This window comes from Barbus barbus, assembly GCF_936440315.1.
Source record: "Barbus barbus genome assembly, chromosome: 49".
Classification (NCBI taxonomy): domain Eukaryota; kingdom Metazoa; phylum Chordata; class Actinopteri; order Cypriniformes; family Cyprinidae; genus Barbus; species Barbus barbus.
In genome coordinates, this window is record NC_136727.1 from 11,338,749 (window position 1) to 11,359,709 (window position 20,961).

General features: G+C 39.0%; 3 protein-coding genes across 3 annotated transcripts; 1 reads left to right on the forward strand and 2 right to left on the reverse strand.

Annotated features, from left to right (window-relative positions):
• Positions 1–3,173: 3,173 nt before the first annotated feature.
• LOC306867910 (MICOS complex subunit MIC13-like) lies at positions 3,174–5,571 on the reverse strand. Its single transcript, XM_079413866.1, has 4 exons — positions 5,389–5,571; positions 4,852–5,008; positions 3,920–3,971; positions 3,174–3,761 (listed from the first exon to the last, which is right to left on the reverse strand). The coding sequence occupies exons 1-4, from the start codon at positions 5,415–5,417 to the stop codon at positions 3,664–3,666; spliced, it is 336 nt and encodes a 111-aa protein (XP_079269992.1). The 5' UTR covers positions 5,418–5,571; the 3' UTR covers positions 3,174–3,663.
• A 1,493-nt stretch (positions 5,572–7,064) lies between these two features.
• Positions 7,065–17,442, forward strand: LOC306867278 (hydroxysteroid 11-beta-dehydrogenase 1-like protein; the record flags this gene model as incomplete). Its single annotated transcript, XM_079412877.1, has 6 exons — positions 7,065–7,068; positions 8,725–8,855; positions 8,933–9,136; positions 9,364–9,457; positions 9,545–9,710; positions 17,229–17,442. The coding sequence occupies 6 exons, from the start codon at positions 7,065–7,067 to the stop codon at positions 17,440–17,442; spliced, it is 813 nt and encodes a 270-aa protein (XP_079269003.1).
• Positions 9,921–17,026, reverse strand: LOC306867587 (uncharacterized protein). The gene is made up of 2 exons (XM_079413337.1): positions 16,860–17,026; positions 9,921–16,706 (listed from the first exon to the last, which is right to left on the reverse strand). Exon 2 carries the CDS (start codon positions 16,492–16,494, stop codon positions 10,489–10,491), a length of 6,006 nt encoding a protein of 2,001 aa, XP_079269463.1. The 5' UTR covers positions 16,495–16,706; positions 16,860–17,026; the 3' UTR covers positions 9,921–10,488.
• Positions 17,443–20,961: the final 3,519 nt, after the last annotated feature.

A 20,961-nucleotide genomic window follows, 5' to 3' on the forward strand; every position in this document is an offset into this window, starting at 1 on the left:
TTCATGGAACATGATCTTTACTTAATGTCCTAATGATTTTTGGCATAAATGAAAAATCAATAATTTTGACCCATACAATGTATTTTTGGCTATTGCTACAAATATACCAATGCTGGTTTTGTGGTCCAGGGTCACATATACACACACATACAGACACGCACACACACAGTACCCAACATTTGAAGTGGATCAAAAAAGTTCAAAGCTGTCCTAAGAAAAGGAACGGGTATTGTTTTGGTTTTAGGACAACTAAAAGGTTGTGATCCACTTCAAATGTTGACTACTGTATGTGTATATATATATATATATATACACAGTGGGTACGGAAAGTATTCAGACCCCCTTAAATTTGCAGCCATTTGCTAAAATCATTTAAGTTCATTTTTTTTCCCTCACACACAGCACCCCATATTGACAGAAAAACACAGAATTGTTGACATTTTTGGAGATTTATTAAAAAAGAAAAACTGAAATATCACATGGTCCTAAGTAAATTCCTTGACTGAACTGGCAGGGTGTTTTGGGTCATTGTCCTGATGCAATATGAAGCACTCCCCAATTAATCTGGTGGCATTTTCTTGAATATTGGTAGGCAAGATGGTTTTGTACCCTTCCAAATTCATTCTGCTACTGTCATCATACATTAAGTCATCAGTAAAGTTGAGAGGGCCTGTTCCAGAGGCAGCCATGCATGCCCATGCCATGACACCACCTCCACCATGCTTTACAGATGAGGCTGTATGCTTGGGATCATTGCAGTTCCCTTTTTTCTCCACATTTTTGTTTTCCCATCAATTAGATAAAGGTTCATCTTTGTCTCATCGGTCCATAAACACAGTTCCAAGTTGCTTTTTTGCTAACTCTAATCTTCCCTTTCTATTTTTGGTGCTGGTCAGAGGTTTGCATCTTGCTGTGTAGCATCTGTATTTCTGTGTCAAAGTCTCCTGAGGACAGTAGATTGTCAGAGCATCACCCCAGCTTTTTGGAAGTTGTTGGTGATTTTACAGACACGTCTTTTAGGGTTCATTTTCACAGCTTTTATGATTTGTCTGTCATCAACTACTGTTGTTTTCTCAGCCGATCAGGTTGTTGTTGGTTGCTGGTGTCGCTGGTGGTTTCCAAACTCTTGATTTCTCCATGCCCTTTGTTTTTGCTTTAGCTCTAATTGACTTCCTCTTTTCTTTTAGCATCCAAATTGCTTGCTTTTCTCTCAAAGTCAGCTCCTTCATCTTCATCCTTGTTTGTGTGTGTCATCATCGAATGCAAGATTCAGAATACAGAAGTAATGGATATAACTGATACGACACATTCCCTGCTTTTAATATCTGAAGAATTAATGCAACAGGACACATCTGATCACTTAGAAAGACCTGTGAGGCAACTGTTCCAATACTTATGCTCACATCAGATAGAGGGAGGAAACTCTAAGGGCTGATCATCTTAGCTGATAAAACACATGTGTTGAATCACCCAATAATAAAATGTGACATTCTGTAGTTCTGTCTCATATTCATCTTTTAATCATATTTGTAAATGTCTTGACTCCACAGCCAACAGAGAAATTTTGTCTTTACTGTTCCAATACTTATGGAGGGCACTGTATATCATATATAAATATATTTAATATATAAACATAACGTATTTTTTCTGAAATATATACATGCATGTGTGTGTATTTATATATACATAATAAATATACAAAGTACACACACATATGTAAACAAAAACTTTTATTTTGGATGCGATTAATCGTTTGACAGCACTAATATGAATATATATTGTATATATATATATATATATATATATATATATATATATATATATATATATAAAATCATTTTTACCCAATTCATACCCAAATACTACTGTTAAATATACTTACCTGAACAATTTTAAGTAATGTTTATTTAATTTCCATCACTTATATTTGTTCTTCTGCTTGGCATCTGTGTCTTTGTTTTGACTGTTTATTTGCCCTCAATAAGCTTGAGGATTTTTATTTATATTAGTTAAGCCAGTAGGGCCTGCTAGTTTTTACTGCTCGGTAACTTGCAAAAAAAACCCGAAGGAGTGGATGGCAGATCTGCAAAGGCCTTCACAATAATATTCATTATATTTCTTGAATAATTATTAATCAAAGTTACATTTATGCATGTTAGAGAATAAGTTGAATATGGCTTTAGTCTGCCTTTCTACTCTCTAAGAAGCTGCTCTCATTGTGTGTGTAACCATGCCCAATAAGGTTTCGGGCTGAGGCAACCTTGAAGTAAGAGAAGTGTTTCTCTGCGTATGTGTGTTAGTATCTGTCTGTACAGGGAGGACCTCAGACAGACCCAGGACAAACGTTCAGCTGCCGATGTCCAGCGTATCAGATATACGTCTTTGGAGAGACGTATTGTGTCGGACCTCTGATCACTTGTCACTAAAATAGTCATCAGCAGAAATGCTTCAAGCTTGCGTCCATATGTGGAAATTGCCTAAATTTATCTAGGTTTTAGAACCAATCAGAATTTTGATGACTTATGCATTGATGCAATTAGCAACCTTTGTTAGGGTATAATTGCTGGTGTTTTTGAATTGTAAAGCAGGTCGGTCTATGAACTCCATCGCGAGTGTTAAAGCGGACTTCTGCGGATGAAACTGCAAACTATTTATTCCGTAGATTTCTTTAATCGCAATCTGACTCCTGGTCTATGCTCATCATACCTGGTGCATGGGTTTTAACTGTTATTCCCCAACATGAAAAACAATCGTGACAAGGTCATAGATTGAGATGATATTTGCGCCACATCGCCCACCCCCAGTTCTTATCATTCACAGCATCGTTTAAATGGACTTCTGGTTAACTATGCAGGCCATAATGCACAAAACCCACAAACCCCTAATGTTTCCACACACATACGTGTTCTTTAGTCAACATGTTCTGGTAAGACGATATGTGCGGTAACTTTCAAAATGAGTCAAGACTTGCAGAAAGGACATGGGGTCTATCTCGACATGAATGCAACATTACTGTGTGGTAAAGCTGAAAAGTGTTACTAAGTAATGCTTTCATGCGGTTAGAACCTATATAGATTGACTCCAAGCCTAACTTCCATAGTCTTGTAAACAACAAGCTACAAAAAAAAATAAAAATAGTTGTTTGCAAACACATTCATGCAGAAGAACCACATCCCTCAAAATATTTGACATGATTTATTTTACATCAGACAGAGCAACATGGGATTATAAACTATACAAAACTCAGTTGCAGTCCTTTTTAGTGCCTATATAAAAAGGGTGAATTTCAGATGATTCAAGGGGAAGATCAATGCCAGAACAGAACACTTCCAGGAAGAGATTTCTTAAATAAATAAAAGAATTTAATAACAATATACATATAGAAGACACTTATATTATGATCTTCAAACTATTTTTGACTCCACTCAAGCTTTATAACTGTATAGTTCAGTTTTTTCTGTTACCAAAGGGAAAAAACTGAAAAAATAAACTATTTGGTTTGTACCATTATTATCTTCATATTCTACTTTTTGTTCCTCAAAACTTAATGGAATTTAGTCTGTGACATATATGCAAGGGAAAACACTTCTTGAAGTGAGCAAGTCTTCTCATCCACTGAAATGTTTCAATAGCAACTTATACTAATTTTAAAGTTCCAAATGCTCATTTTGTGAGTTCTTTAACGTATCGGAGGCCTTGTTTGGTGTAGTCACTAACTGTGGACGGGGCGACTGATAGGGCATGAACAGACTTCTGGACCCCTGAGTGAAAAAATGGAGCAATCACAAGACTACATTATATCCATATTATTATATATATATATATATATATATATATATATATATATATTAAATTTAGATTATGTGTGGTATAAACTGATTATATACAAACATCTTCCAACAAATACACTATCATTTACCTGAATTCCATGCATCCAGTGGTGAAAACTCAATTGTGGGCGTGGCAGGAAGCTAAAATATTTAATAATAAAAAAATAAAAACATTAAAATAAAGTGACTTGAAACAACATAGAATAATACCACACAGACAGCATCATAAGAAGCACTCTGGTCAGCATTACACATCAGTTATGATACTATTACCATTCAAAAGTTTGAGGTCAGTAAAGAAATATCTATATTTTGAAAGCTTATGAACACCAAGGCTGCATTTATTTGATCAAAAATACAGTAAAACTTAATTATTCTGATATATTATTACAATTTTCTATTTGAATATATTCTAAAATGTCATTTATTCCTGCGATGCAAAGCTGCATTTTCAGCATCCAGTCTTCAATCTCACATTCTTCAGAAGCTGATTTGCTGCTCAAAAACATTTTTGCTGCTTACTTTTTTTTTTTATTATTCTTTGTTGAATAGAAAGTCCAAGAAGAATTTTGAAACAGAAATCTTCTGTAACATTATAAATGCTTTTACTGTAACTTTTGATTAATTTAATGCAACCTTGCTGAATAAAATTATTAATCTCTTAAAAAAAACACAAAATAAAACTCTCGGCTCAAACTTTTCAAAGCTAGAGCATTCTTATACCTGGGGCCTGTTCCATAAAACAAGTTTACCAATTAAGCCAGGTTTATTTCAGTTAGTCTGACTTATTGTCAGTTGATTTGGTTCAAAATAAGTCAGAAATAAACCTGACTTAATTGGCAAACTTGTTTTATGAAACAGGCCCCTGCTGTCACACCTTAGTAAATAAATATCAGGTAAGTTCTCATTGATGATTTCAGTACCGTCATCTATCTTACTTTAAGTACCCTTACAATGCATCAAAAGTCAAAGGCTCTACTTTCGGTTTCATTAATAAACTCAGTTTCAGGACTTCTCATACCTCGAAGCCGAAATACTTCATCCACTCCCCCACCGCAGGTGGGATGGCATCTTTAGCTCGACCCAAGGCAACAGATCCCTCTTTGCCATCTCCAAGAAGCCCTGAATCATATGCAACATAAAGGGCGCCACCTGCAATGGTAACTTTTGTTGCAAACCTGAAACAAAACACAAATTCAGTCATTCAAAGTCAAAGGTCACAATGAGATAAACAGAGATGTTTGCAAGCTACTTGAGTTATTTTCAGACAAACAATATTAGCGTTTAAGCTTAGCTAAAATTCTAAACAAAAAGCCAATTTTTAATGTTTACACTGCTAAGTTCTTACTAGCACACTAACGTTAGCTCTCCTTAACCTACCAAATAAGCTAGTCGAATGCATTCTAATTTAATTTATAACTAATACAAATATTATAAAACTATATATAAAAAAAATAATAATGCACAAAATATCCCAGTCAGCAGCTTAACTCTCAAGCCCAGACACTTGTAAGCTAACTGCTAATTAGCTGCATAAACAACAACGCAAAATACTTACTTGACTACAGGCAAAATCTTGGCAGCCATGGTCTTAAAAGCAATGGTATGATATTAAACGCAAAACTGTGAAATAAAACCCTGCTTTACAAGATATTTTGCTTTATCTTGACAGCGAACTCCCCTGACAAGGGCATTTGCTCCAGCAGGACGAACTAGTGGCAATAAAGTTCGTTTTGAATGCGTGAGACTTTCACTATCCGCACATTCGACAAATTAAACGTCGGGTAAATAAAAACATGTTAAATGTGTAATATTTATTCACTAAACTTGCTCCCAGCTGCTTTGTTTCAGTAGACTATTATTATTTAATTATTATTATTATTTATTTTAATTAATCATTAAAATATGAATTTAATGTGATAAAATGTAATATTCGTTTAACCTGTAATGCCACATAAAAGGCATGTGCAAGACCCATGATTAGATAAACCAGGATTTAGGAGGAAGAATTAGTTTTCTTCCTTTTCTTCTGGCAAGATTTGGGCGGAACTAATAGGCTGTTGAAATAGGCTATTATATTGTATTATTTTCTCTTTAAATTCTTTTAATGTGTTCCTCAAAACCTAGATATCATAAGGTTTTATTCCACAAAATAAGCTGGCATTTTTTCCATAAATTGTTTATCAAATATAAACTAGCCTTCTGTAGTCAAATTGAGCAAAAACACTGTAGAAAAATACAATAAAGAGCAAGAAAGTACATAACTCCGATAGTAGCCTTCTAATTTATTGTTATTTGTGTTACTTTGAGATAATCGGTTGTGTTGTGCAAGGAAAGAAAACAATTAGGCTATGTGAATAAATAGATATGATTAATATGCCATTTTACTAAAATTGGTTTTGAATTAAACATCAAATTCTATGCTTATGTTTCACCATCACAGTGAATGAACGAGTGTGTCTTAGAAAGAATCATGAACTCTGACTTGAACTGACAATTTATAAGCTTTAATTAATGCTGTTAATCGCGATTAATCACATCCAAAATAAATGTTTTTCTTTACATAATAAATATACACAATACACAAACATATATTATATATATATTATTATGTATACCCCACCAAGAATCAGTCAAGGCTTTAATTTACTGGGCCACAATGACATTTATGCAATTAAGCATGTGTGACAAACAAAGGTACATCTCTGTCCTGCAGCAGTTGTACCACCTTGTTTTGCCCTCAAAATAATTAGTTACTGCAGAGCGTTTATTGGAGTACAGAGAGGCTATTGGAGAAGTTTAACATAACTTGCTACCCAAAATCGACGTGACTAATGGGAAAAGGTCATACATAAAATCTTCTAACAAACTGATAAGCTGTGATATACCTTGAAAGCTGGATTTGTCATTTGACCTTTATGGACATTAAATACACCATTATTGGGAAGTCGTGGCCTAATGGTTAGAGAGTCGGACTTGTAATCCAAAGATTGCGGGTTCGAGTCTCCGGCCGGCAGGGATTGTAGGTGGGGGGAGTGAATGTACAGCGCTCTCTCCACCCTCAATACCACGACTGAGGTGCCCTTGAGCAAGGCACCTAACCCCCAACTGCTCCCCGGGCGCTGCAGCATAAATGGCTGCCCACTGCTCCGGGTGTGTGTTCACGGTGTGTGTGTGTTCACTGCTGTGTGTGTGCGCGATGGATGGGTTAAATGCAGAGCACGAATTCCGAGTATGGGTCACCATACTTGCACTGTTAAGGATTTTCTTGTATTTTTACAGTACAGTACTGGCAGCAAGGTTGCCAGCAAGTTACTGTATTTTGATTTACAGTAACTGTACTGTAATTTACTTTACAGTACACAGGATCAGTACTGTAGACTACAAAACAGTACTTTACTGTATTTTTACTGTATTTTTTGTAATGTTTCTGCTTCTGCTGTAATTAATTATACAGTATTGTACTGTAATATCTATATTGATACATTATTACTAAATATTATAATTTTCAAATTACTAATAATGATAATATTATATAATATGTAGTTATTACAGTATATACATTTACAGGTAATATTATAATGCAACTTCAAAATAACTGCAATCAATCAATCCAAACAATGTTATTGTCCAAAAAATGTTTTATTAATCAATTACACTATTGTGTATTTATGAAAAAACATTTCATTTAGGAACATTGCATGTCCAGTACACCAGCACTTTACAGGTAAACAGTTTTTAAAGGGATAGTTAAAGGAACACGCTGACTTTTTGGGACTTTAGCTTATTCACCGTATCCCCCAGAGTTAGATAAGTCCACACACACCCTTCTCATCTCCGTGCGTGCCGTAACTCTGTCTGACACACCCACCGCTAGCCTAGCTTAGCACAAAGACTGGAGGTAAATGGCTCCAGCTAGCCTACTGCTCCCAATAAGTGACAAAATAACACCAACATTTTCCTATTTACATGCTGTGATTTGTATAGTCACAGCGTGTACAAATAACAAGGTCACATGAGACACAGCCATCTTCTAACCGTATACAAACTGGGAACTATATTCTCAGAAGGCGAAACACTGCTACTTCTGCTGAATGTCACTTCACTTCATTATGGCATTTTTATGCAATGACTGTCATTTGTCAACACTCTCACATAGAAACGCCTTCAGACTGGCGGTAAAAGTTCTCGACTCCATAGCAGATTTCAATGGCCAAGAATCACCCAAAAGGCCGTCTAAGTGACATGTATAGCAATGTTGGTTCTGTTCAACATCATGTTAAGTTGTGTGGAAATGTAAAGTCGATTTTAAAAATCTCTTGGAAACCCTGTGGAATTCAACCAATCAAATGACGACTTTGAAACTCCCAAAGCGTTTTGCATTGTGTGTGCCTTATGCATCATACGTTCATGCAAATAGCATCACTGGTGATAAAGAGTTCTGTTGACTTTTGCTGCATCGTTCACGTTCAAGGTCATTGCACACGGATTCCGAAGTCTTCGCGTGCGTTTTTTCGTATTCCTCATCCTTTCCTATCAAAATGCATGCAACGGATGCGAAAATGCAGAAAATCATAACTGAGCCGATTTTTTTATGACAAAATTTTCGGAGGCAGTGTGTAAACATGATTGACACAATGTGAGGTCGTATTTATTTTTTAAGGTGTGAAAATTTCGGACTCGGTGTGCAGTGACCTTCAGTTGTAGACATGGTGTTAAGGGCTGTTTAAGGGCATGTTTGACCAATGCACTCAATTTTCGTGCATGATTCAGCATTCTAAAAATATGGCCCTCAACTCAAGAACTTTTTTCCCATTTGTCTGCCTGCATCTCGCATTCTGGGTGAATGGCCCCATAGTCAACCTCATACTACGAACTATGTTTTTTTTTTTAGAGTCCTTGAAAGGTGCCAGGGTGCTGGTGACTGGTGCCAGTACTGGCATCAGCAAGCAGTTAGCGTACCACTATGCCCATTTAGGAGCCCAACTCGTTATCACAGCGAGGAGAGGAAATGTCCTAGAACAGGTCAGTTGGGTTTTCTTCTTTCATTCATCATTTACATGATTCAAGGATATCTGATTGCTTCATTCATCTCAACTCAGGTTGTGAGCAAGTGCTTGGAATTGGGGGCTCAAAGGGCCTTGTTCATCCCTGCAGACATGGCGAGCCCCTCCGATGCTGAAAGTGTGGTGCAGTACGCCATCGAACAGCTCGGGGGTCTGGATTACCTGGTTCTGAACCACACTGGGCCTAGTCCGTACAGAATGTGGGATGGAGACGTGGAGCACACACGATGGCTGCTAGAGGTATAGAACCACAATGAAAATAATTTGTATTGACAATAGTGACTTTGTTAGTTCCTCCAAAAATCAATGTGGACCAAAAAGGACATACTGTAAAAGCAATGTAGTCCTCAAATCTCATTCACACTTCTTTATTGCAATTTTTGGGTGAAGCATACATGTTACGTTTGATGCCATTATATAATTAAAACATGTGATTGATATGTCAATCATTTTATACCCTCTTATAGGGGAATTTTCTTAGTTATGCACAGATGACTCAGAAAGCTTTGCCAACTCTTGAAAAGACTAACGGCTCAATAGTTGTTGTTTCCTCCCTGCTAGGTGGTTAAAATATGACACTTTTCTCACAATTGTCACTGGTTTAAAAAACAAACAGATGCTGGAATAACGTCCAACTCTTTTCCACAGGAAAAATATGTGACCTCTTTGCTTTGCCATATGCCGCAACAAAGTTTGCAATCAATGGTTTCTTTGGAGGCCTTCAGCATGAACTAGCTATGCAAAAAAGCAATGTGTCCATAACCATCTGCATACTCAGCCTGATCGACACAGACAGCGCAATGGAGAAAATCAAGTAAGAACAAGCTAACATTAAGATCTTTGGTTTCTGTTAATGAAAACCTTTTAGACAAAGAAATTAACAACAATTCTGAGAAATATGGGGGAGGGCTTATTTGTTGGCATTTAATATAAAATTTGTAATTTTATAAATGCCTCTTAGAATAGCAAATTGGCAGGCAAAGTGTAGCATCCAGTCAATATTGAGAAGGCCAGAACTGATGGTTTAAATGACTTTTATTGCCGTCCGTGTCTTCAACCAACGTAAGAGCTGAGTATAAACAAATAAATCATGCATTACCATCACATTTCGAACGTTACACAGCTCATTACATTATTTTCAAACTGATAGCATTACCAAATTATACAATTTACGATAAACATTTCAAATAACTCAAATATGTTTCTCACTAACTCTACCAACCTTGTTCCCCAATTGACCGAAGCTAAACCTTGTAGTTTTAACTGTTTCTCCGTGGCCTTTATTGTTTTAACCGTAAACCTTTTCAGACTTTCCTTTCGTCCTTTTGCGCCGTTCGCCAGTTTTTGCTTTCGTCATCATACTTCCGGTTTCTTTGGTTATCAAAATAAAAGCCCGATACCATAATAATAAAACATTATAGCGTAGCTATAATCAAAATAGTGTTTAACTACTCTGTTAGTCTTTACACTCCCATCAAATTATTTCCTGATACACACATAAAAAAGTAAATAATTTCTCCAAGTTACTTAACCAGAATACAGAAATAACCTTGTAAACATGTTACAACTGTAACTTCAACATTTCGATACACTTAAGCATTGTAAATTTGCCTTTCACAATCTTCTAGTAGCAGAACTAACTTATGTACTGGACGTTCTACTACAGACATTTTGTTCACACGTTGACCCCCTTTGGTAAGATTTCTGTCTGCAAAGCCTATTTTGACCTTTCTGACAAGTCCATCTGTATCCTTTACAGTGTCCAAGATACGTCCAAGTTTCCACTGTGATCGTGGTTGCATTTCATCCTTGTCCATTACTATGTCGCCTATTTGCATGTTTCTTTTAGGCTTGTGCCATCTTTGTCTGACCATTATGTCCTGCAAGTACTCTCCTTTCCATCTGCTCCAAAATTGTTCGAGCAAGTACTGTACTTGACGCCATCGTTTTTGTGCATATAAGTCCTCTTTAACGAACTGTCCTGGGGGAGGCAGCGGAGTTGAGGTTTTCAATGTGACAAGATGATTTGGAGTTAGCGGCTCCAAACTGTTTGGATCGTTGAGATTGTCTGTTGTAAGGGGGCGGCTGTTTACTATAGCAGCTGCTTCATACAAGAAGGTTCTGAGTGAAGAGTCGGTGAGTCGACCTGGTGTGAGAGCCAATGTTGCATTAAGAACGTTCCTTACAGTACGTATCTGTCGTTCCCATACTCCACCTGCGTGACTAGCATGAGGTGTGTTTAGGACGAAATCACATTGTTTTTCTGCAAGGAAGCTCGTCAGTTTGTCAGTGTCAATTTCACCTTGTGCTGCACTCAGTTCGTTTTTGGCACCTATGAAGTTAGTACCCTGATCGCATTTTATTTGTCTGACAGAGCCTCTTAGAGCGATAAAGCATCTGAGTCCATTTATAAAAGTGTCCGTTGATAGGTCTTCTAACATTTCGACATGAATTGCACGTGAATAAAAGCATGTGAAAAGGAGGCCATACCTTTTATATTCTTTCCTTGCTTGTTTGGTCAGAAACGGTCCAAAAACGTCCATACCACAGTATGTGAAAGGTGGAGAGTGTTCAATTCTTTCTGTGGGTAAGTCTCTCATTTTTTGTCCTTCTACAGGTCTCCTTTGTTTCCGACAAAACACACACTGGCGAATGTAGGATGCAACCGTTTGACTCAACTTTGGAATCCAATAGCCGTTGGCTCGTATCTCATTCATCGTGAAGCCCTTTCCTTGATGATTGACCCTTTCGTGGCAGTGAGCAATTATCAGTTTTGTGACGTGATGTTCTCTGGGAATGATTGTTGGATGTTTAAAAGAGCTGGGAAGAGATGAGTGATGGAGCCTTCCTCCCACCTTAAGCACATTGTCCTTGTCCAAGAGAACATCCAAGTTGTACATTTTGTTGTTCTTTGGAAGTTGTTTGCCTTTGTTTAATGTCTCTATTTCGTTTTGATATGCTTGTCTTTGTAAGTCTTTGATGATCACAGTTTCTGTGTTTTGTCTTTCAGTTACAGTTGTGAGTGTCTTTGATTTGTCTTTGAGCACGTATCGTCTGAGACGTGCGACTGCCCTGACTGCACGGGACCAGGATGAGAACTTTGTGAGCCGGTCACTAAGGCTGGTATGTTCAACCGTTTCTGTGCTTAGTGTCTGTACCTTTCTCACCTCTGGGTCTCCTACTGTAAGTACAATGGTCTCTTTTGTTGGAAGCTGTATTTTCATTTCCCACAGGAAGTGAGGGCCTGTGAACCAATTAGATGAGAGCAGTTCATTTACAGATGTGCCCCTGGACGCCATATCTGCTGGGTTTTTGCTGGTGGGCACATAAAACCATTGTTGCAGTGAGGTACTGTTGCGGATTTTCTGCACTCTATTAGCAACAAACGTGTGAAACCGCCTTGCATCGTTGTTTATGTACCCTAGAGTGACCTTTGAGTCTGTCCAGAAGAACTCCTCAACATTGTCATAAAGCAGTTCCTCTCTTAGCGTGTTACTTACAGCGACTGATACTGTGGCTGCGGTAAGCTCTAACCTTGGGATCGTAGTGACCTTTGTTGGAGAGACGCGTGCTTTGCCCATGATGAAGGTACAGTGGACATCTTCACTTTTGTTTATGAGTCTGAGATAAGAACACTGTCCATATCCTGTGGTGCTTGCGTCAGAAAAGTGGTGTATTTCTCTTTTTACCACTTCTCCAAAATCTGCAGGAACATAACATCTGCTGATTTGCACATTTTTTAGATTGTGTAGATCTCCTTTCCAGCACTCCCACCGTGGCTTAAGATGCTCAGGCAGTGGATCGTCCCAGTCTATTCCTTGACGACACATTTCTTGGAGAATCCCCTTTCCCTTGAGCACATAGGGAGCAATGAAGCCAAGGGGGTCGTATATTGCTGCGACTGTGGACAAGATGCCACGCCTGGTTGGTGGTTGGTCCTTTAGTGTGATGTTGAATGTAAAGCTATCTTTCTCCACATTCCAATAAATGCCAAGTGCTCTTTCTGTCTGTGTTTCATTAAACGTCAAGTCCTTTGTTTTTGTATCTGTTGCATGCTCTGAAGCTGGAATGCTTTTTAAAACTTCAGAGTTGTTGGACACGAATTTGTGTAACCTTAGTCCACCTTTTGCACATAGTTCGCGTGCTTCCTTTGCCAGTCGTATAGCATCCTTTACTGTCTCTGCGCTGGTGACTCCGTCATCTACATAGAAGTCTCTTGCTACGAACTGTGAGCCAACTGGATATGCAGAACTGTTCTCTTTGGCTAAATGTTTGAGTCCATAGTTCGCGCAACCGGGTGAAGAAACGGCGCCAAAGAGGTGTACCGTCATCCTGTACGCTTGTGGTTGGCTGTTCATATCTCCGTCCTTCCACCATACGAAGCGCAAGTAGTTGCGATCATTTTCTTTGACTTGAAACTGGTGAAACATCTTTTCAATGTCGCACATTAGAGCTACTTGGTGCTGTCTGAAGCGCACAAGCACACCAGTTAGGTTGTTGATCATGTCAGGACCGTTCAATAAATGCTCATTAAGACAGGTGCCTTTGTGTTTTGCAGAGCAGTCGAAGACCACGCGCAACCTCTCTGGTTTCTTTGGATGATAGATGCCGTGGTGCGGTATGTACCATGTCTCTCCGGGCGGTCCATTATCATCAGTCTTTTCGGCATCCCCTCTTTTGATGATGTCGCTCATGTACTTCATGTAGTCCCTTTTGTATTTTTCATCTTTCATGAATTTGCGTTTGAGCTGGTTTAGCCTGGTTTCAGCAAGTTGTCTGTTATTTGGCATTTGTGGTCTTTCTTTGAATGGCAATGGCATTTCAAAATGTCCATTTTCAGTCTGTGTTATACCATGCTCGAGTTTCTGAAGGAATACTAAGTCTTCTTGCGACACAGTCTTTTCCTTCCCGTCAGTCTCTTTGAAATCTCTCTCCAAAGCACGTATTGCATCTGCTGGCGTGGAGGGAGGGATTTCTTTAACAGTGATCCGGTGACAGAGACTGCTCGCCGAATCTGTTTCGTTGCATGGTGTCGAGTTGCCAACTATGCTCCATCCCAAATCAGTATGAATGGCATAGGGCTCATTTTCTTTGCCTAAGATTACCTGTTTGGGTGCGAGAGCTCTAGGACAAGTATAACCTATGAGGAGACTTACTTCACAACTGAGGAGTGGAGGGACCTCGTCTACAATCGATAACAAGTGACTCCACTGTTTGGCTGTTTCACATGTAGGTATGTGTTCTCTGTTAGCAGGTATGTAATCCTTTGTGTATGCAGTGGGGAGCTTTATGACTGAGGCTGAGTTATACCCTCTCACTAAGAGATCAGACACCTTTCCACTGCTTACAACTGCATTTCTACCCATCATAGTAGTTAGTTTCAGCTTTACTGGACAAACATCTGCCTGCAGCTCATGTGTGACATCCTGATCAATGAATACGGTGTCGCTCTGTGTGTCTAATAACGCATAGACCAGTTTCTCCTTGAGTGGGTTAGTGGTAGTGGACAGCCACACTGGAACTATCATTGAGGTGCTGACTGACTGTTCAGATCTGGCAACATTAAGTGACATGGCTGTTGCTGTTTCCGGTGAGCTACCTTGGGCTGCATAGTTTGCGCTCGCACGTGTTTCTCTTTGCAGACCGTTCCAGTAGGTTTCATCGTGAAGACATGTCGGGTGTCGCTTTGTGCAAGTTTCACACGTGAGGCGGCGTTTGCAGTCCTTAGCACTGTGTCCTTGTTTTAGACAGCCATAACAAAGTCTATTGTCTTTCACATGCTTCTTTCTGTTTTCTAGAGACATTTTCAAGAGATCAGGGCACTTGTGAAGTTGATGAGTGCCTTGGCACATTGTGCATGGAGAGCCGGTAAATGTTTTTGTTATTGTCCTTTTATCACTTTGTTCAGTTGTGTTTGTGTTAAATACACTTGCCTTGTTTCTTTTGATTTCCTTTGTGTTCCTTCTGTCGCCGTTTGTTTCAGTGCAGCGAAGTGCATGAATGGAGGTGACTGGGTTGCAGGCGACTTCAGCTTCTAATGAGAGGAAGGAGGCAAAGGCAATAAAACTTGGAAACTCACCGCCCTCCATTAAAGTCTTGGTTACCTGCCTGTTCCATCTCGCATTTATCCAGTCTGGTAGTTTGTGCAACAGTTTTTGGTTTTCTTCGCTGTCGTTGAGTATTTGTAGCCCCTTTACATGAGGCATTGCAAGCATGCATGCATTTATGAAATCGGCAAATGCCCTTAGTCCATCGGCATCTCTAGCCTGCACTTTAGGCCAGTTTGATAGCCTTTCTCTAAATGCCTTCTGAATCACGAATGGCTGGCCGTACCTTTGGTTTAGTTTGACCCAAGCGTCATTGTATGCCTCCTCATCGTTTCTAAAGAAAGTCCCTTCAAGGCATTTTCGAGCTGGGCCCGTAACATATCTTTTCAAATAGTACAACTTGTCTGCCGCTGAGATGTCCCTTTGTTCAATCAGTGATATGAATGTGGATTTCCATTCAATAAAGCTTATTGGTTCGCCACTAAACACTGTCGGTTCTGGCGCGGGAAGTCTGTTCAGTTTAATGCTGTCCTGCACTGCTTGAGCTAGTTGAGTGACACTAGGGGGAGCTGTTTGCACAGGAATGAAAGAGAGTGCTGGTGTGGGCTGGTTGGGTGTGAAGTATGGGCTCAACTGTTCACCTTTAATTGACTGTACATCATCCACCTGTGATAACTCTCTGTCATATGCTTCAAACCTGGCTCGAGCTGCTTTCACGTCCTTCTGTGCTTTCAAGCGTTCCAACTCTGATGTTTGAGCTGCCATTTGTTTCTTGTGCTCCTCCTCTAGAGCCTTTATCCTTTCCTGTTGTCTTTGTTCCTCTAGTACGATCTCATATTCAGCCTCTTTTGCAGCTAGCTCTGCTGCTGCGTCGGCTCGTTTTGCTGTGAGTTGTGAAGCTGAGGACCGTTGGCTGCGATTTGATGCTGCGGTTGAGCCGTATATGGACTGGGCGTAGTCGTGATCTAAAAGTCCACGTAAACGAGTTCTTTCACGCTCTCCATCAAACTCCTCAACAACACCACTTAATCTTTCCAGAATTATCCTTACGATGTCATGAGTTATTGCATCGCATGCATCCATCTTTCTCCTTATGTCAGATGATGGTGCCATTTGGTTTCTTATCTCTGAATATAACTTCAATACATCATCTCTCTTTTGCTCTATCATGTCCGCGAGTTCTGACATCTCCGTGTCTGTGATATCTAACTTTAACCTTTCTCTTGTTTCGCGTACCTGTGTTTTCCATTGTTCATAAAGAGTTATTAGTCTTTTTTCCCTTTTACTCATTTCTTCCTTTTGGAATGTTATCATCCTTTCCGTTTGTACTTTAACTCTTTCAGAACGTCTTGGCAACTTTGACATGCTTTGAGCTTTGTTTTGAAGCTCTGTTAAGATTTGTTCTTTGCATGTGATTGAATCTTTAATGTTTTGTCTATCCTCACTTTCGTCGTTAAGTGAGTCTTTTAAATCTTGAATTTCTTGTTGTAAGTTTGTGATCTGTTCATTTATGTCCATTTGACTTACTGAAACAGCCTGTGATTCTTCCATTTTGAGCACTTTTCGTTAAATTGTTTTATTTTCTGACCAACTTCTGCCATCTGCTGGACGTCTCGGGTATTGCCGTTGGATCTTGTAGTCCCGTTGTGCAGCGTGCGGCGGTGGTCAAGCTCTTACTGTAGCATCCAGTCAATATTGAGAAGGCCAGAACTGATGGTTTAAATGACTTTTATTGCCGTCCGTGTCTTCAACCAACGTAAGAGCTGAGTATAAACAAATAAATCATGCATTACCATCACATTTCGAACGTTACACAGCTCATTACATTATTTTCAAACTGATAGCATTACCAAATTATACAATTTACGATAAACATTTCAAATAACTCAAATATGTTTCTCACTAACTCTACCAACCTTGTTCCCCAATTGACCGAAGCTAAACCTTGTAGTTTTAACTGTTTCTCCGTGGCCTTTATTGTTTTAACCGTAAACCTTTTCAGACTTTCCTTTCGTCCTTTTGCGCCGTTCGCCAGTTTTTGCTTTCGTCATCATACTTCCGGTTTCTTTGGTTATCAAAATAAAAGCCCGATACCATAATAATAAAACATTATAGCGTAGCTATAATCAAAATAGTGTTTAACTACTCTGTTAGTCTTTACACAAAGTCTAATTTGTGGTCATAAATAGCACTTACTTATGCAACTCAAACATTCTTTATCACACATGACCACTTGAGTTACATATAAAGGCTCATTCTTCATTTCTGTTATGTGTTTAATGCAGAGGTTACATCAATATGACCGCCTTCCCTGCAGACGAAGCCACCTGGCACATTATCGAAGCTGGAGCATCTCGACAGTCTGAGGCCTTTTACCCTTGGTACACCTTCTACGCCTGTCTCTTCAGGGATTGGTTCCCCTTCTTGAGGGACCAGGCGATTCAAAACTCCTACACATATAATCCACAAGTTAATAAGGAACCAGTTACTGGAAGCTGACAGTTTCATGGAAATATATGTGTGGAGCAGAGCATTAGCGGTTAACGCATGTGCTTTGACACACCAAGCCCTGGTGCACATGAGGGTGATGAGTTCTTCTCCCTGTTGTTGAAGACCAAAAATAAAGCTTTATAATGAAATAACATTTAACGTGCTGAGAAATATCTTATGATTAAGGTGATTTGTAGTACATCATCAAGAACATATTGCTGCTGTAAAGATTAAACACTGTGTATCATTTCACAAATTTTAGGCACATTTTTGGTAGAAGCTGTTTGTAAAGTGTTAAACCCATATTTTTCATGTAATCAGGACGTGAACGGAAGATCTTTTGTCTGTGTAGACTAAACTAGCTTACTTCACTTCTGTAACGAATTTACCTGATATTTTCGTATCAGTTACACTATCGGTGTCTGAATATCTTATAGACTCGACAATAAAGTCGTTTCACTAAAAGCTTGCCGCCTGTGTTTTACTGCTGTTAAATTTTAACATTCAGAGCGTGCAATGAGAAATTTCAAGACATTTATGATGTTTTAGTCAAAGAATTGTGTCTATAAAGGCACACGATGTAGCATATCTGCACTTCACTCGAGGAATTATGCAAATCAGCCTGCGGCGAACACAAAATCTGTGCTGATTTACACACTACTATCACTCTTTTTAATGTATAATCACAACATTGATTTCTGTTACACCTCTAAAGAATATTGCTGTATGGTATTTGCACCAAACTGAGTACATTTGGCTGTATCACAATATGTCCAGAAGAGGGCAGCAGTCTCTTGATAATAGCGACAACAAACTCTTGTACGTGCACGTGTTCCCCTTTCACCGTTTCAAGAGTTCGTCCAGTAGATGGTTTGATTGTATGACCGCCAAGATTAAGACTTTTCTCTTCTGAGTGAGTCCTTCATTAGAGACATGCTCCACATTAATTCCCTGCAATTAGCATGGGTGGGTCATAATAGGCTATATCAAATTCACAGAAGAACTAGATGAACTGAAATTAAGCCAGGCTGTATCAATTCTCATGTACTTGACTGGGTTTAAGAGGAGAAATCAAAGCTAGAACCTCCTCCTACTTAACGTGCACGGCCTTACGCGTTACACATACACTGTCTCTTTTTACTCACACTTTCCCCTTCGCTCTCAGACACACACCCACACAATGCCCGCATACACGCTCATGATGGGGCCTCCGGGGGGAAGGAACGGGCCCGGCTGGCTGGGATAGCAGCCAGTAACACCTGCAATAGATTAGAGCTTCTAATGCTGAGCAATAAATCCTCCACCCTCTCCAGCATCACCATGGACATGAACTGAAATCTATCTATCTATCTATCTATCTATCTATCTATCTATCTATCTATCTATCTATCTATCTATCTATCTATCTATCTATCTATCTATCTATCTATCTATCTATCTATCTATCTATCAGAAGAAGAAGAAGAAGAAGAAGAAGAAGAAACCATGACAGATTTGTGAAATAATTGGTATTAAGAGTCAGATCTTTTCAATGAATCATTTGATCCAGTTAATGAAAACAGGCTTAATGATTTATTAACTGATCGTCTGTCTATCTATCTTTCTGACTAATTTGTGAAATTGTTCTTATGAGTCAGATCTTTGTTAATGAATCAGTTGATCCAGTTCAGGAAATCAGTCTGAATGATTCAATGTCTGTTTGTCTGTCTTTTTATCTATCTATATACAGTGGTGTGAAAAAGTGTTGGCCCCCCTTCTGATTTTTAATTTTTTTGCATGTTTGTCACACTTTAATGTTTCAAATCATCAAACAAATGTAAATATTAATCAAAGATAACACAAGTAAACACAACATGCAGTTTTTAAATGAAGAGTTTTTTTATGAAGGGAAAACAAACTCCAAACCCACATGGCCCTGTGTGAAAAAGTGCTTGCAATTCACAAAAGACCCCACAACAACATCTAAAGAACTGCAGGCCTCACTAGCCTCAGTTAAGGCCAGTGTTCATGACTCCACCATAAGAAAGAGACTGCGCAAAAATGGCCTGCATGGCAGGGTTCCAAGACGAGAACCGCTGCTGAGCAAAAAGAACATAAAGGCTCATCTCAGTTTTGCCAGAAAACATCTTGATGATCCCCAAGACTTTTGGGAAAATACTCTGTGGACTGACGAGACAAAAGTTGAACTTTTTGGAAGGTGTGTGTCCCATTACATCTGGCGTAAAAAGTAACACATCATTTCAGAAAAAGAACATCATACCAACAGTAAAATATGGTGGTGGTAGTGTGATGGTCTGGGGCTGTTTTGCTGCTTCAGGACCTGGAAGACTTGCTGTGATAAATGGAACCATTAATTCAGCTGTCTATCAAAAAATCCTGAAGGACAATGTCCGGCCATCTCTTCATGACCTCAAGCTGAAGCGAACTTGGGTTCTGCAGCAGGACAATGATCCAAAACACACCAGCAAATCCACCTCTGAATGGCTGAATAAAAACAAAATGAAGACTTTGGAGTGGCCTAGTCAAAGTCCTGACCTGAATCCTATTGAGATGCTGTGGCATGACCTTAAAAAGGCGGTTCATGCTCGAAAACCCTCCAATGTGGCTGAATTACAACAATTCTACCAAGATGAGTGGGCCAAAATTCCTCCACAGCGCTGTAACAGACTCATTGCAAGTTATCGCAAACGCTTGATTGCAGTTGTTGCTGCTAAGGGTGGCCCAACCAGTTATTAGGTTTAGGGGGAAAGCACTTTTTCACACAGGACCATGATTTTGTTTTCCCTTCATAATAAAATTATCATTCAAAAACTGCATGTTGTGTTTACTTGTGTTATCTTTGATTAATATTTAAAAAAATTTGATGATCTGAAACATTAAAGTGTGACAAACATGCAAAAAAAAAAAAAAATCAGGAAGGGGGCCAACACTTTTTCACACCACTGTATATATATCTATCTATCAAGAAGTTATGACTGATACATGATCTATTCAATAAACCAGTTGATTCAATTCACAAACAGTTTGAATGATTTATTCTTGATTTAACATGGTGTCTGTCTACCTAGGCACTGATCTAGTCAGAGTTGTTCCAGTAAATATATTTCCATGTTATCCAAACATTTAAAAATCTTAAGAAAAAAAAGAAACACTTTAAATGTATCCAAGCAAAATTAAATGGCTATCTTAAAATTTAACCTCCAAAATTCAGTTTTTAAAAAGAACCCCAATGTTCCCAATTAGCAGAAAAACAGAACTGCTGTTGTTCTGGACCCCGATTTCCTGTTCCCTGTGAGACAGTAGTGCTGCAGTTAGATGGAAAGGGTGTGTTAGCCCACCCTCTAGCCTCCTAACCTCCCTCTCTCCATGCTTTTCAAAAAGCACACAATGGTTGACACCTGTGTCCTTTCAGAGCGGCCACTGTTATTGTTTACACACTCAGCGGAGGGGAGGAAGAAGCCACAAGAGCTGTGAAGCGGGCCAAAGCTGCAGCCCTTTAACTCCCTCCTTCTAATTAGGACACTTCAC

Bases quoted from the DNA above. Each gene is read 5' to 3' on its own strand.
- LOC306867910 (XM_079413866.1), bottom strand. From the start codon at position 5,417: ATGGCTGCCAAGATTTTGCCTGTAGTCAA. The intron at 5,009-5,388 runs GTAAGTATTTTG...GTTTTGTTTCAG, and splicing joins AAGATTTTGCCTGTAGTCAA to GTTTGCAACAAAAGTTACCA. The intron at 3,762-3,919 runs GTAAATGATAGT...TTTTTCACTCAG, and splicing joins ACTGGATGCATGGAATTCAG to GGGTCCAGAAGTCTGTTCAT.
- LOC306867587 (XM_079413337.1), bottom strand. From the start codon at position 16,494: ATGGAAGAATCACAGGCTGTTTCAGTAAGTCAAATGGACATAAATGAA.